General features: G+C 43.9%; 1 protein-coding gene across 10 annotated transcripts in view; it reads right to left on the bottom strand.

The window, feature by feature from the left end:
- Positions 1 to 14157: 14157 nt before the first annotated feature.
- The window catches only part of ABCC12 (ATP binding cassette subfamily C member 12), a 407545-nt gene continuing 394855 nt past the window's right edge, over positions 14158 to 26847 (bottom strand). For 9 of the 10 annotated variants that reach the window (XM_078772926.1, XM_078772924.1, XM_078772928.1 and 6 more), the window contains 4 exons: positions 26832 to 26847; positions 20310 to 20400; positions 15444 to 15531; positions 14162 to 15282 (listed from right to left, as the gene is read on the bottom strand). The exon at positions 26832 to 26847 is cut by the window's right edge and continues 149 nt beyond it. In XM_078772926.1, coding sequence (XP_078629052.1) covers positions 15165 to 15282; positions 15444 to 15531; positions 20310 to 20400; positions 26832 to 26847 — 313 coding nt within the window. In that variant the 3' untranslated portion in view covers positions 14162 to 15164. Of the gene's footprint in view, positions 15283 to 15443; positions 15532 to 20309; positions 20401 to 26831 lie in introns of all 10 variants that reach the window. The other variant, XM_078772930.1, reaches the window with a different exon arrangement.

Raw genomic sequence — 26847 nt, 5'->3', positions numbered from 1 at the left:
ATGTGCTGACACGTCTGCCCTGACAGTGATTCGTTGCTTTCGGCAGCTGTTCCTGATGATTGGATATCCTGCTTTCATACACAGTGACCGTGGGACTGCTTTTATGTCTCGGGAGCTTAAGCAATTTCTCCTCGAATGTGGCCTGCTGTGAGAGTGATAGACGGTTATGCTCGTTTCCATGATTCGATGAGAGCTAGGGAAGGATTTTCTGCTTAGTAGTAGTTGATTCATTTAAAATGAGGTCTCTGGCTCTAATTGTTACAACAATGTTGGATTTGTTATTTCTGCTGTGGGGGTATTCCTTACAAAAGAGAAGCTTGAAACTATCCAACAGGCAGTGGTCCCCAAAAACGTGGGTGAATTACAGTCATTCATTGGTCTCGCAAATTTCCTTTGTCGTTTTGTTCCAGATTTTGTCGAAATCATGTCTGCTTTGTACAAGCTACTAAAAAAGGAGGTGAAATGGAAATGGGGAAAGGCCGAGGGTAACTCATTTGAAAAAATTAAAGCTGCTTTGTGCTCCAGTCACGTACTACGTCATTACAACCCTCATGCCTGCTTGGTCCTTTAGGCGGAAGCATCCTCCGTGGGTGTAGGGGCAGTCCTACTTCAACCCAGTCCAGAGGGTGTTAGAGCCGGTGGCCTATCGAGAACGAGATGCATTGAGAACTCTGAATGACGCGGAAAAAAAATACTCCCAGATCGAGAAGGAGTCATTGGGAATAGTTTTTGGAGTGACAAAGTTTCGGCAATACCTCCTGGGGAGACATTTCACACTAATGGCAGATCATAAGCCTCTGGTAACTCTGTTTAATGAGCACAAACCTGTGTCACAGTTAGCGTCAGCAAAGATAAAGACATGGTTACGACTACACCATACAGTTCATCACAGGCAAGAAAAACGTTTATGCGGATTTCCTCTCACAAAAGTCATCCTACAAAGCCTGAGCGAGTGACTGTGGAGGTACTTCTGGTGGAAAATGATGAAATTGTGGAATGCCGCTGTCATCGCGGCTGAAACAAAGAAGGATCCAGTTCTCTGCAAGGTACATAATTTCACAAAACATGGTTGTAATGAGAATCCGAAGGAGGTGATTCGGCCTTATCACAACAAAAGGCTGAAACTTTCTGTGGAAGACGATATTGTACTGTGGAACTCTTGGGTGGTTATTCCCACATCACTTCGGCAGATTCTACCCATTGATTTACATGCTGAACATTCAGGCATGGTAAAAATGAAACAAATGGCCAAGAGATACATGTGGTGGCCAAATATCGACAAGGATATTGAAAGCACCGTGAAATCGTTTGTAATGTGTCAGGAGAATGTGAAGGCTCTGCCGGGTGGCCAGCCTGCATCGTGGTCTTGGCCTGTCAGTCCCTGGAAACAACTTCATCTAGACCTGGCAGGCCCTTTTAAAGGGAAAATGTTTTTGGTTCTGGTGGACACTTATTCAAAGTACAGTGAAACCTTGACTTACGAGTTTAATTTGTTCTGTGACCGAGCTCGTAACTCAATTTGCTCGTTTCTCAAATTAAATTTCCTCATTAAAATGAATTGAAATGCTATTAATCCGTTCCAGCCCCCCAAAAACCACACCAATTTTTTTTGTTACGTGTTTTTAAATAAGAAAAATGTACTTTATAAATAACAAATAATGTATAAACAAGCACGACCTCGTATATACTGTACATAAAAAAAGAGAATGTAAAGAAATAAACTGGTTTTATTAAGTGTATTTACTCACACTCCTCACTGTATTTACTGACACTGTCAACCACACAAACAACAACTTCTCCATCTCTTCATGGACAGAGGTCCGGAGCTTTGAAATAATCTTAACACCCTTGGCTGGCGTTATAGCCTTTATCGACTCCTTCTGCTTCAAAATCGTACATATCGTAGAAGTACTACGATCGTACTGCCTCGCCAAGTCGACAACACGCACACCTCGCTCATGTTTTTCGAAGATTACGTGTTTTATATCCAAGCAGATCATCCTTTTCTTCTTCTCAGCACTGCCCTTGGCACTCAATTTCTTAGGACCCATGGTTAAAACTAAGAAATTTTCCAAAATAAACAAAATGCGAAAACAAAGCAGCAGCGATACGGCAGAGATGCTTGCACGGCAAGATAACCACGTGACCTGAACGCTTGCTGGGCCACCTCGTGGTGGGTGGCGTAAGCTCGCTCGCTCGTAACTCAGATCTCGGCTCGCATCACAAAGCAAAAAAATCGACCGAGCGACGGCTCGTATCTCGGAAAACTCGTAAGTTGGTGCACTCGTAAGTCAAGGTTTCACTGTACTTAGAAATAATTCCCTTGGTGAACACTACTGCCACGACCATTATTCCAAGCCTTCGACATGTGTCCAGTGTTTTTGGTCTGCCGGAACACCTTGTGACTGATAATGGCAGCCAATTTACAAGCGCCGAGTTTAAAGAGTTTCTCATGACAAATGAAATTAAACATACTGCCCCAGGACACCCTGCTACGAATAGTTTGGCAGAACGTTATGTCGGTCATTTTAAGGAAAAAAAAGATTTTTTTTTGGAGATACCGGAGAGCTGTTACAAACCAAACTGGACAGATTCGTTGACATACAGGGCCATGCCTACCTCGTTTGGGAAATCACCTTCAGAACTGTGAATGAACAGACAACTAGAATAAGGCTCAGTGCTCTTAGAGCTAACCAAACCAAACAACAAGTGAAGGTGTTCCAAGAGAACCTCTGACATGTCCCAAAGTTCCAGCAAGGCCAACTCGTGTTTGTGCGAAATTTTGGAAAAGGTCTGAGCTGGGTTCCTGGGACTATCTTTCAGGTCATTAGTCCAATAAATTATGATGTGCGAGTAAAGGGGTTGGTGTGGGAGAGACATGAAGAACAACTACGTCCCCGGAATGGGACCACCTCTTCATGTTTACAACCCGGTGGTGAAATGGGGGGCCCCGACCAATTCCCTAGTCTCGCTTTCTGGACCCTTGCCCTCAACTAGTCTTGTTGGGAGGGGGAGTCAGGAAATGTCTATTCCATTTACACCACCTGTTGAACGAGCTGTTCTTTCTGATGACTCGATTTTTTTCTCCATGGGTTGATCAATTTGGGAACCCAGAACCGGTTGTGGATGAACCCATGCCTTCCCCATCATCTGGTCAACTACCTCATCGGGTTGGCGAGTCCAGAAGATTTCCGGTGCGAGAAAGGAAGAAAACGCGAAGACTAATTGAACAATGCTGAGTGTGTATTTGCCTACCACCTGGTTGGATGAGAAATTTGTTTTTTGACCCCTCTAATCTAACACTTGTGAAACTGCGTTAATTGGAGGTTGGTTAATTAAATGATGAACGGCTTAATGCGATTGTGTTATCTGGTTTCTATGACAGACGAGTACAGTGATCTTAATGATTAACTACCTATTTGTTGTAAGATATAAAGAGGGGGGCAGTTGCTGTGTCTGTTGGTTCGGGATACCACGTGATTGGGGGTTAATGGAGTAAGGGTGCACATGCACAGAAGGGAGAAAATGCCGAAGACAAAAAACCTCTCGATTCTCGTTCCTGTTTACTGAATCTACGGACACTACACCATGCAATAGCTGCATACAGAGAAACGATCCCTTATATAAAGGGAGGGGCGTTTTGCACCTCCCTTTGAAAAAGATGGCTGTTACTTTCTTATACATACTTGCCTGCATGTGTGTGCAAGTAAATAATTTAATTATCTTTCAAAGCTTCCTTGTTTGTGACCTTTCTTTAATTGATCCGACATAGTGTGTATATAGTGGATTGGTGGGAAGTTTTTGCTCCACTGTTTCGCTTCGCTAGTGCTTAGCCAAAGCCGCACCCACGGTTCCGCTCGGCTGTAATAAGTACTCAGGTGCGTGTTGAGGGTGCAGACTCGAGTTGAGGTCATTTGTTCACCAAAAGGTAACACCACATTAAAGGCAAGAGGACCTTGTTTGACTCAATTATCCCACACAGCGTCCGTGGTTGCTTAACCCATTGGGCCGTGCAGTTTCCGTTGCTTGGTGGCCTCATGGTGGGCAGTGGCAGCGGGTCTCAGTACGCACCACGAGAGCCTGGTGAGTGAGCCGACACCGTAACAGTATGTACATATAGTGCCTGAAAGTCCCATTACCCATCCCCAGTAAAGCATTCCTTCTTAAACTATTTTGACCCTTTGAGTACGGGAATTTTTTTTGATAAAAAATACCCCCGGTACGGGATTAATTTGTCATTTTGGTACGGGAATGCAACCACATACTGACTATCTATTTATAGGTATAGTCGATGACGTGTAGTAACGTCATCCGTACACAAAACCTTTTCGTGGGTTGCGGCACTGGACGTCATCCGTACTCAAAGGGTTAATATACAGATTTTATCATGCAGTACTTACAATAATTAATCAGTCATTGCATCTGTATGATGGAACGCAATCAGATACAACTAGAATGACACTCGGTAGAGCACACACCACCTGTTGAACGAGCTTCCTGATCAGCATTTTGATGACTCGATTTTTTATGAGATAATCAACGTGTCTTATTTCCACCATTTTGTTTTCCTCGCATATCTTTGAGGTTCCATTGGCCTCTGATAGGCCTCTGATGTCCATTTTAAGACTGAATGAACGTCTTATATCATAAGTTACTTTTTGAAGAAACAAAGGTACATTTTGATTCCAACTCATGCCAGGGAAACAAGGTAATGCATGTTTAGTTCGGAGCGTTTGCGGCAGTGGTCTATTATACACCACCCAAAGTAGATGCGTTTTCATAATGCAGAGGAAATAAAATCGTGGTCTTTAACAGAAAAACTTTTCGTTTTCACACGACTTTTCAAGGCTGAACCATGTGCTAGTACAGGACATGTAATCCACAATGTGAAATAAATAAATGAACACAGGGAAAATTGACGAGGTATTAAAAATTTGTGGCAGCGGTCTATTATACACCACCCAATGGTATTGTTGCGGATCCCGGTTTCGTCGACGTACAAAGGGGGGTTTATGCCCCGTCCCCCCACAAACACCGGTTCCACTGAGGCTGCCGACCGCGAGCGACTAGACTCGTGATTGACGGATTGCTAAGCAATTCTGATCGCCAATCTCCCAGCCACGCGCTGAAGAGTTTGCTGGTCAAATATTCCCAAATACCTCCAAGACACGCAACCGGAGAAACCGGGGATTGAACCCTCGCTTTCACACACCTTATGGGTGCCGAGCAGATTTGCACAGTGTGGAAAGCAGCGTTACCTTACGTGATTTATGGACCTGAATCAAGCCAAATTCGGTCTCAGATGATGCTAGGCCAATGGAGAAAAGACGTATTCGAACAGGTTGGAAAGTAATCAGATGTACAGCCTTTTATTTTGAACGTTATGTCGGTAGACAAAAGATACTGAATCTACGAACGTTATGTCGGTAGATAGACAAAAGATACAGCTTATCAAGTCTTACCTACTATAAACCCGACGAGGCGCCTTCACTCTCACACTCACACAGGGGAAGACACGCTGGTTATTGGCGTACCGATGTACGTGCTGGGATTGCCTCAAAGTGGCCGCGGCTGTGCGCCGTGCGCAGTTCGATGTGCAGTCTGGATGTGGTAATGTCCGACGAACTTCAGCACCGGTTGGACAAGCTTGCAGGTCAGCCGGATCAGAGCTACAGATCGGGTAAGAAGCGATGGGGGTCGACGAAACACCAAGGCCAAACACGTGTCATGGGAGAAGCGAAACTCAAGAGAAGAGGTGTGTCCTCGACGAAGGACAAAAGCAAGAGAATCTTGTCGGCGAGAGGAAAGGCAAGTGAGGTCGTGTCGAGGGCGCAGCCAAAAAGCAAGAGGAGTGTCCTTGGCACTGCGAAATCCAAGAGGCCCTCGTGGTCGATGGGCGGGGGTATTTACCTGACCCCAAGAACTCCCCGAATGTTCCACAGCCTCCCATTGGCTGAGGTTTGCCGCATGCTGGCCTTCAATCCTTCCTCCTCCTTGGAAGGTTTTAGTCCTCCCTCCCCCTTTCATTCAGGGCTCCATCTTTGGCCACGCCTTCCTGCACATCTAAATGGCTTCCTTTAACATCACAAAGGTTTGACATCCTGACGACTCAACGCATATCTGGTGCCTATTACTACACAATGGGAAAGGGCTAATCTTTACATTCAATAAGAAATAACTAACTACTGCAGGCTACATGTTGTCGTGCAATTAACTATAGGGGGTTTGCCTTTACGGCAAAACCGCAACAGTATGTTTTCACAATGCAGAAGAAAGAAAATCGTAGCTAAAAAAAAAAAACTTTTGGTTTTCGCATGAGTCAAGGCTGATTCGTGTGCAAGTACAGACAATGGAATCCACAATGTGAAATAAAGAAACACAGAGGGAAAATTGCCAAGTTTATATCTCTTCTCTATCAACACTATATTATTCTGCTAAGGTGAGTCTGTCTGTCTGTCCATGGGTGTGGCCTCCTCCATTGAGGGAGTGGCTCCACCCATTCTGGGAGCGGCTTCAAAAACACATTTACACCATTTTGTTTTCCTCGCCTTTTTCTGAGGCTCCGTAGGCTGCTGATAGGCCTCCGATATCCATTTTAAGACTGAATAAACAAGTTTTCTGTCATATGTTACTTTTTGGAGAAACAAAGGTACATTTTGATTGCAACTCATGCAAAGGAGACCAGGTAATGCCTGTTTCGTTTGGAGCGATTATACACTGCCCAAAGAAGATGTGTTTTCATAGTGTATGGATAGCTATCAGAAGAAAAATCGTGAAATCTTTAATAGAGAGCTTTGTAAGCGAACCTCTATGGCAATTGCATGTATATGTAAATCCATTCAAAATTTCACTGTCATTCCCCATTGCCTTGGGAACAAAATTTCATGTTGTCATTTCAAATGTTCCTTCCATGATCCGCCATCTTGTATTCACAGTATGGCGATATATCTATTTCCGGTGACGTCAAACGTTTTATATACACGAGAATCCCACATTCTCTGATGTTGAGTTTTTATTTTATTACTTCATCTCTTGGCCTTGCTGTGTTTTAATTTGTTGGGTGTAGTGACTAAGGTAGTGTAGCTGGTGGTACCTCATGAGGTGGTTCATATATCTTAAGATTTTTAATAGAGAGCTTTGTAAGCGAACCTCTATGGCAATTGCAGGTATATGTAAATCCATTCAAAATTTCATTGTCATTCCCCATTCCCTTGGGAACAAAATTTCATGTTGTCATTTCAAATGTCCCTTCCATGATCCGCCATCTTGTATTCGCAGTATGGCGATATATCTATTTCCGGTGACGTCAAACGTTTTATATACACTAGAATCCCACATTCTCTGATGTTGAGTTTTTATTTAATTATAATAATAGGTATTGTTTTTAATGTTTACTTCATCTCTTGGTCTTGCTGTGTTTTAATTAGTTGGGTGTAGTGACTAAGGTAGTGTAGCTGGTGGTACCTCATGAGGTGGTTCATATATCTTAAGATTTTTAATAGAGAGCTTCGTAAGAGAACCTCCATGGCAATTGCATGTATATGTAAATCCATTCAAAATTTCACTGTCATTCCCCATTCCCTTGGGAACAACATTTCATGTTGTCATTTCAAATGTCCCTTCCATGATTCGCCATCTTGTCCCTTCCATGATACGCCATCTTGCTCACGTGATCTTGCTTTGGTCTGGCGCGACCGATAAATTATTTTCACCTGGTGATTAAAATCAATAAATTACAATACAGTACTGTACAGAACGGATTTTGAATTCAAAACCGCTTATCATTTACGCCAGCTACACCGACTTCTTTTCTCCACCAGCTACACCGGCTTCAGTTTTCCGCCAGCTACACCGACTTCATTTAAGCCAGGTACACCGATTTCAGTTTTCCGCCATCTACACTGACTTCAGTTTTCCACCAGCTACACCGACTTCATTTATAATTCTAAGCCCAAGATCAAACAACCTAGCCTAGCTAGGCCTACAGATGTTTGCGAGGGCTGCGTACTCGATCGACTGACCATTGTCGACGAAGCTCTCACTCTACGCAATGCGTATTTTCATATTATATATATATATTTGTTTTTGCACGATTTTTCAAGGCAGAATCGTGTTCAAATCCAGGATTAATAATTGCACGTGTGCATCGACATGTAATTAACAAATGTGAAATAAATAAATAAGTCGGGAAATTGGCGAGAGGTAGTTTTTCGTTCTTATTTTATAAGCGATGTGCACGTACACTTTAAATAGGTTTATTTGAAATCTTTAATTTTAAAAATGTCATTTTGTATGCTGTAACGAAAAGAGTAATTTTGGTTTTCGCCGGACAGAAGGATGTAATGTAATGTTCTTGTACACCGCCCATAAAACTTTTTCCCAGGGACGTTTCCATTTGAGCTGTATTCTTTATATTAAAGCAGATATGTGAAATGTATGAAGGTATTGTGCACTTGATAAAAGCATGAAATTTGGCAGGTGACTGCTTCCCTCTCTTTCCCCATCTTGTCTCCCACTCCCTTTATTACATGTTTTATGTGTCCGTTTATGTTTTTTTGTGATTAATGTTAGCTCTTACACGACCCTCGATCTTGTATACAAAAAATAAGTCGGTGCAAATCTTTCATACCTGTATTGAAAATCGTGTTAATTCGTGTCGTGTCTTGAGGCCTTGTACAGTGTACACTGTACAACCTTGAGGCTTTGTTTTTCTCTCAGCGGTCCATCGTTTGTGATCCAATAACTTTCGTTCTCTGTTTTCCCAGTCTTTTCACCCCATAGCCTACTTCCTTATGTAAATCTCAACTCAAAAAAAAAAAAAGAAAAAAAAAAGACATTACCTTCTCTGTGCTCATTCGTTTATTCATTCTTATTCGTTCGTTCGTTCTTCGACCACGTGTTTCTCCCCCATTGCCCCAGATAGATTGTCAAATTTCAACTCGTTATTTTATCGTCCATGCGATATTGTTTGATTATAGTTAGTTTTGGTTTGAATTTCCTGCAACTCGTAATTAATTAATCGTGTTCTGCTCCTCGTGTGTGGCCTTGTAGTTGTACCCCCGTCGGTGTTTTGTTAACTTAAGCGTGTTTTGCTTGGCTCTTAGTTTTTTCCCTTCTACCCCGAACATAATACTCTGTCTAACGTTCTAAATCCCCCCCCCCCCCCAAAAACAAACAAACAAAAAAAAACAAAAACATTTATTTTCCTTTCTCCACGTGTACTGTTGTCTCATCCTGTATTTTCTGTCCAGGTGTGCTGTTCGCCCCGCCCCCATTATCTCCTTGCCATCCACCGTTTGCCCTGTTCACGTGACTCGTGGTGGTCCCTCTCGGCTCTCCCCCCGTTGGTATTTTGTGCATATAAGATTGTTCACAGTTCTGTTTAAATATTATTTAAATATGTTTAACCTTTCCCCTTCTGTGTTTTATTCAGTGGTATATTACAACACGCTGTTTTTCTTCCTATTTAAAAGGCTTTTCTCAATTTCCTCTCCAACTCATTCCACTTCAAAAAAAAGAAATTCAATATCTTATACGTCTCCCTCACTACATGGTCTAAATTCACATTCATTCCATCCCTCCTCCATCGTTCTGATTCGGATTGCTAACTTGAAAATCACAACAAACCCAATTTGTTATCAATGTTCGTCTTTCATTAATCATCCACTTTCTAAACTCCCCTCTTGCCCCTCCCATCCAAATCCCCCCCCTTGCACCTACACTCCTAAACTCCCCCCTTGCCCCTCCACTCTTAAACTCCCCCCTTGCCCCTCCACTCCTGAACTCCCCCCTTGCCCTTCCCCTCCTAAACTCCCCCCTTGCCCCTCCCCTCCTAAACTCCCCCCTTGCCCCTCCCCTCCAAATCCCACCCCCTTGCCCCTCCACTCCTGAACTCCCCCCTTGCCCTTCCCCTCCTAAACTCCCCCCTTGCCCCTCCCCTCCAAATCCCCCCCCTTGCCCCTACACTCCTAAACTCCCCCCTTGCCCCTCCACTTCTAAACTTCCCCCTTTCCCCTTCCCTCCAAAACTCCCCCCTTGCGCCTCCCCTCCTAAACTCCCCCCTCACTCCTCCCCTTCAAAACTCCCCCCCAACCCCTCCCATTCAATTCTCCCCCCATACCATTCCTCTCCAATTCTCCCTCCTCCCCCAAGCTGCCTCCTCCCCACTTCGTCTCCCTTCTATCTCATACCTCCACCCCCCCAAACCTTCTACTTTCCTCTGCCCCCCCTCAAACAACCCCTCACTGTGCCTCATCCCTTCACCATCAAACCTTTCATCCTCCTCATCCTTCCCTTTCTTGGAACTCTTCTGCAATATCTGACACACTATCAACTGCTCTCCCTACCTCCCCCTCTCATCCTTCATCTTACCCTACTCCTCCCCTCCCCTGTCCTGTACCCGATGCTCCCCCTCTCTCTTCATTAACGGTATGGACCTCAAACATCCGGGGCCTTCGCTCAAACCTGACTGATCTCTCCATACAGGTTGCTTCGGACAATCCAGACTTGATCTGCTTAACAGAGACTTTCCTCCTTCAAGATGTCTCTGATGCCTTAATATCTCTTCCTGGTTACTCCCTCCTCCGGTATGATAGACCTGAGCCTCGGCCTGGTGGTGGGGTGGCTATCTTTATCAAAAACTCTCTTCCTCACTCTCCTTGCACTGCCCTCTTTCCTCCTCACCCCCAGGAGTACCTCTGGCTAAGGCTTCCTCGCCGCTCCCACCTTTTGTTCATATGTGTTCTGTACCGTCCCCCAAACAGTGATGACTCCATCTACATTTCAATGTCTGACAACATGGACCAACTTCTATCCACTCATCCCAACTCTCTCTTCCTCATATGTGGTGACTTCAACTGTCATCATGCCACCTGGTTGGGTGTGGGTTCCTCTCTCACCAGTCATGGCACCTCAGCAAAGGACTTCTGTGACTCACTGGGATTGACACAATCTGTCAATTTCCCGACCCGGATCTCAGCCAATGGAGTATCTTCTCTTCTAGACTTGTTTATGACAAACTTCCCTGCTAATGTCTGCTGCTCTTCTTCTGCTCCAATCGGTTCTTCTGATCATGTGCTTGTCAAAGTGGACATCTCTCTGGCCATTCTCAGAGAGCCTCCTCAGCGTCGACGAGTCTGGCATTTCACTCAGGCTGACTGGGACGGTCTTCAAGCAGCCATCAATCGTCTGGATTGGTCTCCCATCTCCACTGCCTCTGACATCAATTCTTCCTGGGAATTCTTCCAAAGCAAACTGATCTCTCTCATGCACAGATTTATCCCATCTCGCCTTCAGTTGTCTTACCCTTCCTCCCGTCCATGGTACACTGAATCTTGTGGTGAGGCAGTTGCCCTGAAACAACTTGCCTTTGCCTCTTGGAAGGCTAATCCAACTGAAGGCAATCTCAGTTCCTTGCACCAAGCTCGGAACAAGTGTGTGTCTACCCTCAGGAGTGCCAGGAAGCACTATCTCTCCTCACTCAAGAATGAACTCTCAAACCTGTCTCCTTCCTCCAAATCCTGGTGGCGTCTGGTCAAATCCGTTTCTGGTGTTTGTTCCCCCTCCATCCCCTCCCTTACCTCAAATGGCCACACAGTTGACATCGCACGTGACAAAGCCGAATGCCTCAACTCTGTGTTTGCCTCAAACTCCTTAGTCCCAAACCCATCTCTCTCTGTTCCCACCTTTCCCAGTCGAACCCAACTGCTCCTGGACTCTGTGTCCTTCTCTCCTGACAAGGTGGAGGAGTTTTTGTCAAACCTCGACTCTGATTCTGCAACTGGACCAGACGACATCAGCCCACGGGTCCTAAAATCCTGCTCTGCCGCTCTATCTCACCCTCTCTCTGTTCTTTTCACCCTATCTTTTGCTCAAGGTCATCTGCCAGCATCCTGGAAATCAGCTAACAGTACCGCTTTACACAAAAAAGGTGCAAAAACAGATCCTTGCAACTACAGACCAATCAGCCTGCTCCCAATTATCAGCAAAGTCATGGAATCCATCATTGCTTCGGATATGAAATCTTTCCTCTTCTCCAATGGCTTGATCTCTGATCATCAATTTGGTTTCAGACCAGGTCACTCTACCCTGGACATGCTGCTTCTGCTGTCTCAACAATGGATGGAAGTCCTCAATGCCAAACAGGAAATCAGAGCTGTCTCCCTTGACATATCACGTGCCTTCGATACGGTCTGGCACCCAGCTCTGCTCACCAAACTCTCCTCCTATGGTATCCATGGAAATCTCCATGCATGGCTTGCGGACTTCCTCTCTGGTCGTAGTCAACGTGTGGCCCTGAATGGATTTCTCTCATCTCCCCTTCCTGTTCAGGCTGGAGTTCCCCAAGGCAGTGTGCTGGGCCCTGTGCTTTTTCTGGTCTTTATCAATGATCTCTCCGACTCTCTGGAAAATCCTCTCTATCTCTTTGCTGATGACTCCACTCTCTGCCGCTCCATTCCTCTTCCCTCAGATCGGCAGTCTGCAGCCTTCTCACTCTCTGAAGACCTGGACAAAATCACAGACTGGTCAAACAAGTGGAACATGTCTTTCAATCCTGACAAATCTCACTCTCTTACTATGTCTCTCCGAAAAGATAGACTGGACAACCCTCCCATCTACTTTCTCAACAATCCTCTCCAATAAGTTCTGTCGCTCAAGCTTTTGGGTCTCACTATCTGCCATGATCTTTCTTGGGAAAACCACATTTCCAAGCTGGCCTCCAAAGCCAGTCGCCGACTGGGCATCCTCCGTCGTGCGAAGTCCTTCCTTGGCACACCTGAGCTCCTCACCACATACAAGGCTTTCATCCGCAGCTCAATGGAATACTGTTCTCCCCTATGGGCTGGTGCTCCTGCCTCACACCTAGCTCGGCTTCACGCTGTTGAATCCAAAGCTTTCAAAATCATTGGAATCTCCCGCGATGAAGCTATCTCTGAGGGCCTTTCACTCACTCACCGCAGGCAGGTAGGTGGTCTTTCTGTCTTCTACCGACTCCTCTCCGGCCTTGCTCCCCCAGCTCTCTCTGTGCTCTGTCCCCCAAATATTCCTACAGGTCGCACAAGATCTGCCAGCAACCCTCTGATGGTTAAACTGCCGAAATCTCGGCTCTCTGCTCACCTTCACTCTTTCATTCCTCTTTTCTCCCGCCTCTGGAACAAACTCCCACACTCCCTTCAATCCCACTCCTCCCTCCAGGTCTTTAAAACAGCTGTTCACCACCATCTCTTATCTTCCCCCATCCAAAACCTTGATCTTTTCTACCCCCACTAATTCACCCCAGATCCACCTTGTTTGAAATTCCAACTTCTTTCCTGGAAGTCCTGGCAGTGTCCATATGTTTATACCTCTCCCAACCCCCCCCCCCCCCTTCACATGCCTCCCCCCCAAAGCCCTCTCCCTCCCACAGATCTCTCGATGTCTCCATGTCTCTCGGTCCCTGCTCTCAAATGTTGTGTTTGTGTCCTTCCCCCTCTCTCCCCATCTTGTCTACCGCTCCCGATGTTATTTGTTTTATGTGTCTGTTTGTCTTTCTGTGTGATTAATGTTCGCTCTTTGACGAGCCTTGATCTTGTATACAAAAAAAGAAAAAAGAAAAAAAAAAAAGTCCATGTCTAAAAGGTATGTTCCAATAGTTGGTAATTAATAGATGTGATCAAGGTCCAATAACAAGTAATTAATAGACACTCGCACTCCAACTCATGTTCAAACCATCGACCAAGACTTCACCTCGATGAGGGTTCACCATCCACCTGTGTTTTTTTTTTCCAGTTTGTTACACAGTGTATATATCGTTACAGGTTTGTCCGCCGGGTCACGAGTGGCTTCTCGGACCCACTTCCCGATCTTTGACCCCAAAGCTGACAGGCCGCAGATAACTCCGCTGCATGACGAGTTGCTAAGCAACCACAGACGTCATTTGAGATGATCGATTTAAACAGGGTCCTCGTGTCCAGATCCGGCATTGCCTTACCAGCAAATCGGTCCCCCCAGATACGGTCTAGCTCTCTCAGCACTCCACTCCTCTAAAATAAGTACAGCCAAGGGATACCGTCAGTGGAGACGCTGACTAACGCCTAACATAGCTAAATAGAGGGGAAAAACTCCCATCCCCTATTGGCACAATAATGTCTAACTAATGGAGAAAGAGACAATCGAGCAGGTTGGAAACGAACAGTCATGTTAAGCGAAAAGCACTTATTTACAAGCAATGTAGTGTCACAAAGTAAAGTCTTACCCCTCTACATGCAAGCTCCTTCAACAGTCAACCTCATCACGAAACTACAGACAGGCGCCTCATTCACGCCGGGAAATTAGATAAGCAGGGATAATGGAGAGATAAATAAAGAAGGCGGAGCTACTTGGCGACCTCAGGTCGGTTACATTGATCTCAACTTGAATAAATAGCACCGCAAAGCGGGCGTAACCCCTCAGCCCATGCATGGTGGAAACCAATTTCAAGATGGCTGCCGTGGTGGTCATATTGAAAATCGCATCGAGTCCATGAACCTTGTTCGACTCAACCCCAACACACACTGCAAAAATGGATTTAATCGGACAAGCCGTTCTGCTCGAAATTGACGGAAACCAATTTCAAGATGGCTACCGTGGCGGCCATATTGAAAATCGCAGAGTGCCCATTTTCGAAAGCAACCTTCCTCTACTCAACCCCAACACACACTGCAAAAATGGATTTAATCGGACAAGCCGTTCTGCTCGAAATTGACGGAAACCAATTTCAAGATGGCTACCGTGGCGGCCATATTGAAAATCGCAGAGTGCCCATTTTCGAAAGCAACCTTCCTCTACTCAACCCCAACACACACTGCAAAAATGGATTTAATCGAACAAGCCGTTCTCCTTGAAATTGACGGAAATCAAAAGTTGACGGACGCCCAGACGACAATACCCCTTAGCCAAATTTGGGCTGAGGGGTGAAAAGCAGATGGGGAAAGAATGAAGGGGAGGAATGTGGTGAATGCTTCGTAATGCGTAGAGGAAATTGTGAATGGAAACCAGTAACCCCACCCGGAACAGGTCAAGCGGTGTAATCGCTGAATACTCGATGTGTTCTAAGTCAACGGTTATATGAGGAGATGGAAAGAGAAAGATGGTGCAAATCAGTGTGTATTAGCCGGTCCGTCCAGGGAATAGAGCTCTGCAGCTTGTCAGCGCACACTCGCGGTTTGCTTCCAGAAGAATCCGCCCGCACATATGCTCGTGTTCACCCGGGTCACTCCTTGTTGACTTCTCTGGCTCTTGAAATTCCCTGGACGCAACACATCCCTGAGGGGAGAAGTAATCTCACGAAACAAAATGACAATGGATAAATCTAAACTCCAGGGTTCCATTATGTGTTGGATGTAACGCCCCGGGGTCTTCCAAAACAGCAACAATATAGAAATCAAGTAAAGCAGCTGAAATTTGATGATTTATGTGACCTTGACCTTTTATCCTCAAAAACAATAGGCTTCCAGCTTGTCACTACCTCTACCAGGTAGTGATGTTTCATGAAGATCGGAGTAAAGATGTGACCTGTGGGCGATTGACATACAACAAACAGTCAACCAGAATAACAGACCAGACCAACCTATATACAGTGCACGACTGTACTTGCGAATCTTCGATTTTTAAAATTAATTTCACAAGTAACAAACAGACAGTGGTGAAAACATAACCTCTGTTCACCTTCAGTGGAGGAGGTCATGACTAATTATTGTAATTACTGCACAATAAAACCTACTGGGGAGGGTTAAAGGGGCTTTCAGGCCACCCTGCATATACCATCCATATTTATCCCTCCTCTTGATGTCTGCTCCGCCACTTCCTTGTTCATCGTCGAGTTGAGTCAAGGTCCGTGCTCTGGCAAACAGGCCTGGTCAAAGTGTGTTGAGTATAGGAAAGACTCAGTGTTTTATTTGTCAATTTAAGGTACATTGTCTTTGGCAGTCGCTGCAGTGAAAATGCGTGTTAAATCTGTGTTACAAGATTGTCATGCCGCGACACAAACATGAGCGTAATACTTCAATGTATAAGGTGTCCATGTTTGAGGTTTTTAATGGTGGAACAGTTCAGGACATTGATGTTTAAAAATAAGAATATCTGCAGATAAATGCAGCAAATAAAAATCAATTCATAACACTTAAGTTTATTTGAGCAATTAAGAGATAAAAATTGCAGGGAATCGAGTTAGGATGATAACAATTATATAGGATTAGTTTTGTCTTGTATTGGTCCATGTGCGTATGGCATGTTGCTAACATGTCTCACATCAGGTAAAGGTGATACAGGCACAAATCTTACCTTATTATCTCACTCCATTTTTTGTTTGTCTGGCTGTCCGTTCCCTTGCATCCTGTATATCTTGAGAACAGAACAACATTGTAGGGGGCTACCGAACTTGGTGGACGTAATGGGGCTCCGTGAGGATTTTAGTGGGGGTAGGGAGGGAGAGGTAAAACTATTGGGGGTGGGTGAGGGTCGGTGGGTGGGAGAACAAAATTAATTTATTAGCTTTTATTTCATTTGATTAATAAATGAGTTTTTATGGATTTTTCACTTTCGGGGTGAAATAGCGGGATCCCTATAATTGCTGAAGTGACCTCCCCAAGACTTGGCAGGGCTAGGACGCCCATGGGGGGTTAATAAAATAAGTCATTAATAAAAAATTAAATAATTAATTGATTAATCAATAAATAAATTAATCGATTAATTGATGAATCAATAAATCAAAAATATCCTTGATAGCCACATCACTTGGTCACTGTCATGTCCAAATATCATCTTCCTAACTCAACAGGTTTCTTTTCAAAAAGTTTTCTTTTTCAAAAGAGATCGGTTTCTGAGGTTTGGGACATGGAATGTAGGGACAATGACAGGGAGATCAGGAGAAGTGGTGGAAGTATTGGTCAGAAGAAGAGTGGACATATGTTGTGTGCAGGAGACGAGATGGAAGGGAAGTGGTGTGAGAATGGTGAAGGGTAGGCAGGGACAGAAATACAAGTTTGTGTGGCAAGGGTGCCCGGAGGGCGTGAATGGTGTTGGTGTCCTGTTTTCTGAGGAGTTTGTAGACAGTGTGGTGAGTGTGACTAGAGTGAGTGACAGGTTGATAATGGTGAAAATGATGATTGGAAAGATCTTGGTGAACGTCATCTCGGGATATGCTCCACAGGTTGGTCGGAGCGATGAAGAGAAGGACAAGTTCTGCTGTGCGATAGAGAAGCTGATGGAAAACGTGAAAGATGAGGAAGTTGTTGTGGTAGGAGGAGACCTAAATGGACATGTCGGAAGGATTATGGACGGTTTTGATGGAGGTCATGGAGGTTACGGATATGGTGTGAGAAATGGAGAAGGTGAAAGGATTTTGGAATTTGCTGATGGAGCTGATTTGTTGATTTGTAATACGCAGTTCCAGAAAGGGGATAATAAGCTCGTCACAGACATGTCAGGTGGGTCGACGACAACCGTTGACTACCTGCTGGTGCGTAGGCAAGATAGGGGGCACCTCCGGGACACAAAGGTGATCCTGGGGGAGCAGGCTGTTTCACAGCACCACTTGGTTGTCTGCGACATAAGGGTGAAAGGTGCGAGGAGAGCTCGGCGGGTGAAGTACAAACCGAGAATGAAGGTGTGGAGGTCGAAAGAGGTGACAGTGAGGGAGGCATTAAAAGAGAGGCTGAGTATGGTCGAGGATGATGTGGTTGAGCTTGAAAGTGGTTGGATGTCAATGAAAGATAGTCTGTTGGGAGCCGTTGGTGAGGTATGTGGAAGGACAAAAGGACCACCGAGGCACTCGGAAACATGGTTGTGAGATGATGAAGTTGGAAAGAAGATTGACGAGAAGAGGAAGAAGTTCAAGGAGTGGCAGAAGGCGAAGGGTATGGGGGCAGAAAAGGCAGAGCATGAAAGTTATAAGGCAGCCAAGAAGGCTGCAAAGAAAGAGGTAGCAAAGGCGCAGGAGGCATGTAGGAAAATGTTCGCAGAACGCTTGGATTTGGAAGAGGGTCAGAGAGCGGTATTCAGGATTGCAAAGCAGATAGCGAAAGAGAGGTGTGATGTGATGGGGGTGAGTTGCTTGAAGGATGAAGTGGGACAAATCGTTGTGGACACAGATGGAATTAAAGGAAGATGGAAGAGAATAAGAGATATACGGAAATACTGTTGGAGGCAGAGAATGAATGGGATGGCAACATGGAGAGTAACCCAGTTTTAGGACCGGCAGAGAAGATAACCGAGAAGGAAGTTGAGGAAGCGATAAAAGCAATGAAGAGTCGAAAAGCGGGAGGGCCGACGGGAGTTGTGGGAGATATGTTGAAGGCAGCGGGAAATTGGGGTGTGAAGAGAATGACAGAGATCTGCAATCTGGTGGTGAAAGAAGGCCGTCTTCCAGTGGATTGGGAACTGAGTACCCTCGTCCCTCTATACAAGGGGAAAGGTGACCCTCTGGACTGTGGCTCGTATCGAGCGATAAAGTTATTGGAGCATGGAATGAAGGTATTGGAAAGGGTGTTGGAGAGGAGGACAAGGAAGAAAGTGAAGATTGACGAAATGTAGTTTGGATTTATGCCAGGAAGAGGAACGAGAGACGCGCTTTTTATTGTGAGGCAGATGCAGGAGAAGTACATGGAGAAGAGGAAGAAGTTGTTTCTTGGGTTTGTTGATCTGGAGAAAGCATTCGATAGGGTTCCACGTCAAGTAGTGACAAGGGCATTGAGGAAGTTAGGAGTGGAGGAATGGTTGATCAGAGTAGTGATGGCAATGTACAAAAGAGCGTGCACAGCTGTAAGGACGAAGGACGGGAACAGTGGTGAGTTTGAGGTGAAGGTGGGAGTACATCAGGGGTCGGTACTAAGTCCTCTACTATTTGTAGCTTTGATTGAGGTGCTGGCTCAGAACATAAAGAAGGGTTTACCGTGGGAGTTGTTGTATGCAGATGATCTGGTTTTGATTGCAGAAAGTATGGATGGACTGAAGGAGAAGATGAACAAGTGGAAGGAATGTATGGAGACAAAAGGTCTGAAGGTGAGTATCGGAGAAAAGAAGGTGATGGAAAGTGGTAAAGCATGTGGTGAGGTGGAAAGAACTGGGAAGTGGCCATGTGCTGTGTGCAGGAAGGGTGTCGGAGTGAATTCCATTCAATGTACAATGTGCGCTGAGTGGGTTGATCAAAAATGTAGTGGTTTGAGAGGGTCATTAACCAGTGTGGCAGCTACATTCAAGTGTAAGGTGTGCACAGAGGGAGCTGAAGATGGAGGAAATGTTGAGTTGGATCTTGGAGACGGCGTGAAGCTGGAAGGTGTGAAAACATTTTGCTACCTTGGAGACATGCTGAATGGAGAAGGTGGATCAGACTCGGCAACGGTTGCTTGAGTGAGATGTGCATGGAAGAAGTTTCGGGAAGTGAGTGGCATGCTGACGAGGAGGGGAGTGTCGTTGAAGCTGAAGGGAAAGGTGTATGCTGAATGTGTGAGAAGTGTTATGATTTATGGGAGCAAGACATGGGTAATGAACGTCGAGCAGCAACGAAGGCTGGAAAGGGTGGAAATGCGAATGTTTGGTGGATGTGTGGAGTATCGTTGAGAGAGAGGAAGACAAATGATGAATTGCGAAAGATGATGGGAATAGAGCCTGTGATGGATGCTGTGAAGAGAAACAGGTTGAGATGGTTTGGTCATGTGTTGAGGAAGGATGAAAGTGACTAGTTGAGAAGAGTGATGGAAATGAATGAAGAAGGAAGTAGAGGACAGGGAAGACCAAGACAGACTTGGCTAAAGATGGTCGAAGAAGAAATGCGGGCAAGGGGGTTAGCAAGGGGAGATGCAGAAAATAGGGCAAAAATGGAGAAGATAGTCATGGGGACCGCAAGGCTAACCCCTGCTCTTGCAGGGAAAATGGCCTTAAAATGCCTGTTGTTGTTGTGTTTTGTTGTAACTCAAAAGGTGCCTGAGATCATGGCCAGAAGATAAAGGAAATAAATAAGTACTTAATTAATCGTTAATAATTAAATAACTCATCAACTAATTGTTTAATCAAAAAACAAAAATACCGTTTTTGAGAAGGTATTTGAGAAGCTCACTATTGTGCCGAAATTTCAGCTTCGAAGCTCAAAGGATGGCTGAGATATCGCCCGGACAAACAAACACACAACCAATAAAACAAACAAACAATCAACCAGAGTGAAAACTGAGTACTCCCTTTCAGCGTGCGTCACTGCCGAGCCCCCTTCGGTGCCCAGCAATGACGATTTGCAATGCCTGGAGATGGCATCGGAAAGGTGCGGTGTACAATATCTTCATGTCGATGTAAACACTAACACATTTCTTGAGTCCTTGCAGCAGCATTCAGTGCTGAGAACAAGGAGTTCGGCCTCGACAGGAGAGCTGATGGCGTGTCAAACTCAACCACCTGCAGGACAAATAAATCCATAAATAAAAATGATAATGAACAAAAGTAACTGCACAAACATGTGGGATTTCAAGAGTTAAAAATAACATAATTAATGGGACTTTGTGGATCTTAAAAGGTGAGAAATTCCAAACTTAATGAGTATGTGGACAGAATACACAGTCAACAAGCCAGAGTTCATCGTTGTGTGAGGGAAACAGGAAGGTGGGAAGAGGAGGAAGAATCTGTGCAACAGGTATCAGTGCTCATTTGGAAAGAAAAAGGTGATGAAGTATTTTAATGTACTGTTTTAATTGCCAATGCTCCCAAAAGGATCAGGTGTTTCTAATCATCCGAACATATTCAATTTGGTGTCTGTCTGTCGTGATGTCTGATCGTGATGTTTTTTTTTTTTTTTTTTGTATACAAGATCGAGGCTCGTGAGAGAGCGAACATTAATCACACAGAAAGACAAACCGACACATAAAACATATAACATAGGGAGCGGTAGACAAGATGGGGAGAGAGGGGGAAGGACACAAACACAACATTTGAGAGCAGGGACCGAGAGACATGAAGACATCGAGAGATCTGAGAGAGGGCGAGGGCTTTGGGGGGGGGGGGAGGGCTTTGGGGGGGGGCGTGGGAAGGGGGCGGTGGGAGAGGTATAAAACATATGGACACTGCCAGGACTTCCAGGAAAGAAGTTGGAATTTCAAACAAGGTGGATCTGGGGTGAATTAGCGGGGGTAGAAAAGATCAAGGTTTTGGATGGGGGAAGATAAGAGATGGTGGTGAACAGCTGTTTTAAAGACCTGGAGGGAGGAGTGGGATTGAAGGGAGTGAGGGAGTTTGTTCCAGAGGCGGGAGAAAAGAGGAATGAAAGAGTGAAGGTGAGCAGAGAGCCGAGATTTCGGCAGTTTAACCATCAGAGGGTTGCTGGCAGATCTTGTGCGACCTGTAGGAATATTTGGGGGACAGAGCACAGAGAGAGCTGGGGGTGCAAGGCCGGAGAGGAGTCGGTAGAAGACAGAAAGACCACCTACCTGCCTGCGGTGAGTGAGTGAAAGGCCCTCAGAGATAGCTTCATCGCGGGAGATTCCAATAATTCTGAAAGCTTTGGTTTCAACAGCGTGAAGCCGAGCTAGGTGTGAGGCAGGAGCACCGGCCCATAGGGGAGAACAGTATTCCATTGAGCTGCGGATGAAAGCCTTGTATGTGGTGAGGAGCTCAGGTGTGCCGAGGAAGGACTTTGCACGACGGAGGATGCCCAGTCGGCGACTGGCTTTGGAGGCCAGCTTGGAAATGTGGTTTTCCCAAGAAAGATCATGGCAGATAGTGAGACCCAAAATCTTGAGCGACAGAACTTCTTGGAGAGGATTGTTGAGAAAGTAGATGGGAGGGTTGTCCAGTCGATCTTTTCGGAGAGATATAGTAAGAGTGTGAGATTTGTCAGGATTGAAAGACATGTTCCACTTGTTTGACCAGTCTGTGATTTTGTCCAGGTCTTCAGAGAGTGAGGAGGCAGCAGACTGCCGATCTGAGGGAAGAGGAATGGAGCGGCAGAGAGTGGAGTCATCAGCAAAGAGATAGAGAGGATTTTCGAGAGAGTCAGAGAGATCATTGATGAAGACCAGAAAAAGCACGGGGCCCAGAACACTGCCTTGGGGAACTCCAGCCTGAACAGGAAGAGGAGATGAGAGAAACCCATTCAGGGCCACACGTTGACGACGACTAGAGAGGAAGTCCGCCAGCCATGCGTGGAGATTTCCATGGATACCAAAGGAGGAGAGTTTGGTGAGCAGAGCGGGGTGCCAGACCGTGTCGAAGGCACGTGATATGTCGAGGGAGACAGCTCTAATTTCCTGTTTGGCATTGAGGACCTCCATCCAGTATTCAGTATTCAGTCGTTACTTAACCAATCTCAACTAAACTTGACAGGAGGACTAAGGGTCACACGATGCAGGTTGTGGCAACTCCATTTGGACCCCTCCACAAGGAGTTTTCCACCTTGGGCGAAATCCTTGTAAAGGTGTATGTACAGTCACGTGATAAAGTAAGTACACCCCATGTAAAGTTTTGAGTTTTTCAACATATTTCAACATACAGCTATTTGATCTTCATTTCAACAATATTGATAGATAAAGGTGATATAATATAACAAATATCATGAAACATTTACATTTTGCAGTCCATTGTATAATTTAAATAAACATAAATGCAAATTTTGCATGTGGAAAAAGTAAGTACACCCCTACATTTATCACTACTTTAAATACCTAAAATTAGAATCAGGTGCAATTGATTGGAACATCTTTAGAGAGGATCGTGGAGGAACCTGTCTTATTTAAACCTCAGACATTTAATTTGGTTTGCTCTTTGTTGTTGAAGTGTGCGGCGTCACCATGCCTCGATCAAAAGAGCTCTCTGAGGCCTTCGGAAAGAAGGTTATAGATGCCTACGAGTCTGGGAAGTGATTTTAAAAGATCTCCAAACAATTTGAAATCAATCATTCGACTGTCCGGAAGATCATCTACAAGTGGAGAAGATTCCAAACAACTGCCAACTTGTTCAGGCCACACCGCCCCAGCAAGTTCAGCCTGAGAGCAGACCGCAAGATGCTGAAAGAAGTCTCTAAGAACCCCAGAATGTCATCACGGGACCTACAGGTAGCTCTTGCCACTGTTGATGTCAAAGTGCTCGAGTCTACCATTAGAAAGAGGCTGCACAAATTTGATCTACATGTGAGGTGTGCCAGGAGGAAACCTTTGCTGTCCAGAAAGAACATCAGGGCAAGACTAAAGTTTGCCAATGAACACCTCGGCAAAGACCAGCACTTCTGGAACAATGTGCTCTGGACAGATGGGTCAAAGGTAGAGCTATTTGGCCACAGTACCAGAAGACATTTTTGGCGAAAACCAAAGGCAGCATTTGACCACAAGAACCTGATACCAACTGTAAAGCATGGTGGTGGAAATATTATGGTTTGGGGCAGCTTTGCTGCATCATGGCCTGGGCAGCTCACCATCATAGAATCCACTATGAATTCTTCATTGTACCAGAGGGTGCTTGAGGATAATGTGCGACCATCTGTCGGAAACTTGCAGCTCAACCGAAGGTGGACCTTGCAACATGACAATGACCCTAAACATACCAGTACATCCACCAAGGAATGGCTGAAAAGAAAGAAATGGAGGGTTCTGAAATGGCCAAGTCAAAGCCCGGATCTAAATCCCATCGAGATTTGTGGGGGGATTTGAAAGGAGCTGTGCATGCAAGAAACCCCTCAAACATGGCACAGCTGAAAGAATTCTGCATGGAGGAGTGGACAAAAATTTCTCCCAGTCGATCTCAGAGACTGGTAGACAGTTATAAGAAACGCCTACTTGAGGTTGTTTCTGCCAAAGGGGGCAATACCACCTATTAGAGCCAAGGGTGTACTTACTTTTCCCACATGCGAAATTTGCATTTATGTTTGTTTAAATTATACAATGGACTACAAAATGTAAATGTTTCATGATATTTGTTATATTATATCACCTTTATCTATCAATATTGTTGAAATGAAGATCAAATAGCTGTATGTTGAAATATGTTAAAAAAGTCAAAACTTTACATGGGGTGTATTTACTTTTTCACGTGACTGTATATCCATGTTAAGGTAACGAACTAATCATAGTGTTTTTCCAAATTTTTCCATGTCAAGGTAACTAATTAGTCATAGTGTTTTTCCAAGGTTTTTCGATGTTAAGGTAACTAACTAATCATAGTGTTTTTCCAAGGTTTTTCCATGTTAAGGTAACGAACTAATCATAGTGTTTTTCCAAGGTTTTTCCATGTTAAGGTAACGAACGAATCATAGTGTTTTTCCAAGGTTTTTCCATGTTAAGGTAACTAACTAATCATAGTGTTTTTCCAAGGTTTTTCCATGTTAAGGTAACTAACTAATCATAGTGTTTTTCCAAGGTTTTTCCATGTTAAGGCAACTAACTAATTATAGTGTTTTTCCAACGTTTTTCCAAGTTAAGGTAACGAACTAATCATAGTGTTTTTCCAAGGTTTTTCCATGTTAAGGTAACTAACTAATCATAGTGTTTTTCCAAGGTTTTTCCATGTTAAGGCAACTAACTAATTATAGTGTTTTTCCAACGTTTTTCCATGTTAAGGTAACTAACTATTCAGTGTTTTTCCAAGGTTTTTCCATGTTAAGGTAACTAACTAATCATAGTGTTTTTCCAAGGTTTTTCCATGTTGAGGTAACGAACTAATCATAGTGTTTTCCCCAAGGTTTTTCCATGTCAAGGTAACTAACTAGTCATCGTGTTTTTCCAAGGTTTTTCCATGTTAAGGTAACTAACTAATCATAGTGTTTTTCCAAGGTTTTTCCATGTTAAGGCAACTAACTAATTATAGTGTTTTTCCAACGTTTTTCCAAGTTAAGGTAACGAACTAATCATAGTGTTTTTCCAAGGTTTTTCCATGTTAAGGTAACTAACTAATCATAGTGTTTTTCCAAGGTTTTTCCATGTTAAGGCAACTAACTAATTAAAGTGTTTTTCCAACGTTTTTCCATGTTAAGGTAACTAACTATTCAGTGTTTTTCCAAGGTTTTTCCATGTTAAGGTAACTAACTAATCATAGTGTTTGTCCAAGGTTTTTCCATGTTCAGGTAACTCACTAATCATAGTGTTTGTTCAAGGTTTTTCCATGTTAAGGTCACAAACTAATCATAGTGTTTTTCCAAGGTTTTTCCATGTTAAGGTAACGAACTAATCATAGTGTTTTTCCAAGGTTTTTCCATGTTAAGGTAACTAACTAATCATTGTGTTTTTCCTAGGTTGCTTCTAATAACAAAAGTAATTAAAACTGAGGGCAGTGATGATCCGGGGACCATGCCGCTCCATCCTGATTGGACGAGCGCACGCCAGAGTCGTTGACAACGGCAACCCGGATCCGATTGTTTAAAGTTTGAACTGAATCGATCGAAAAATGAAGGAGGAGATGCATTTTAAAGGTGTGCATTAAATCCAATAGGGCCGCCAGGTCACATGACCTATGACGTCATATTTATTGTATGCATCCAATCACATGCCATGCTATAACTGGTCAAAGTTTCAACTCAATCGATCGAAAAATGAAGGCAGAGATGCATTTTAAATGTTTTCATCAAATTCAATATAGCCGCCATGTCATGTGACCTATGACGTCATAATTAGGATATGCATCCGATCAAGTGCCATACTATAAGTGGTCAAAGTTTCAACTCAATCGATCGATAAATGAAGGCAGAGATGCATTTAAAATGTTTTCATCAAATTCAATATAGCCGCCAGGTCACATGACCTATGACGTCATAATTAGGATGTGCATCCAATCAAGTGACATACTATAATTGATCAAGGTATCAAGTTCATCTGACCAACGGTTTGGCCTGTAGGTCGATACAAAGTTCATGGCATCACAGTATTAATTAATTTTAAAAAATGCAGAGTCAGCACTTTTTTAATTGGCATAGTGTTTTCCAAGATGTTTTTTACAAACCAAACGTAGACTAAGCAAAAAATTCAAAATCGGAGAAAAGAGTGTTCTTCGCCTTGGGGTGTACTATATGTGTGCCAAGTTTCAACTCAATAGGTCGAAAAATGAAGGAGATAGATTTTTAAGATTTTCACTAAATCCAATATGGCCACCACATAACGTGACCTATGACGTCATACTTAGGATATGCCTCAAGTGATATGGCATCCCATACATGGTCAAAGTTTCAAATTCCTACAATGAAAGGTGTGACCTGTAGGTCGCCAACAAATTTCATGGAATCAGAATAATAATAATCTGAGCGATTTCAAAAGGGTACCTATGGTCCCCTAACGAGAAAGTATCTGAAAATGTAAAGTCCACGCTGTATTCAGACTTCTTCCTCTTCCATAAGCTAAACATGATGGAAACGGCAAAAAATACAAAAAAATTGACGATTTTAGGCGACCATGACATTTTGACCTCAAAAGCAATAGCCTTCAGTGCCCCAATAGGCAAACCCTACTCAAATTTCAAGTCAATCAGATGAAAATTGATGATATTATGCAACATTGACCTTTGATCTTATGATCTAAAAAAATTCAGCTTCTGGCTTTTTTATTGGTAAACCTATTTAGTGACGCAATATGCAAATTCTTAAAATTTCACGTCAATTGGATGAAAATTGACAATTTTATGTGACGTCTCGACCTTTGACCTTTTGATCAAATTATTAATTAATGGTGATTTCTAAATATGAAAATTTGTAAAATAAAATGCGACAGGTGAAATGAAAGGTGAAAATAAAAGGTGAAATAAAATGGTGGTTCATAAAATCTGCTTTAACTGGTGTGAAAAATCGAATTTATGTGAAATGACAGTTAATTATTTTTTGGTCTTATGGACCACCATTGGTTTTCCCTAGTTTTGCATACCTGTCCATTCTCCATC

The sequence above is a fragment of the Myxine glutinosa genome, chromosome 2 (genome assembly GCF_964187855.1).
Source record: "Myxine glutinosa chromosome 2, kmMyxGlut1.1, whole genome shotgun sequence".
Taxonomy (NCBI): domain Eukaryota; kingdom Metazoa; phylum Chordata; class Myxini; order Myxiniformes; family Myxinidae; genus Myxine; species Myxine glutinosa.
Note: the sequence above shows the minus strand (reverse complement) of the source record. Positions and strands in the feature narration are given on the sequence as shown.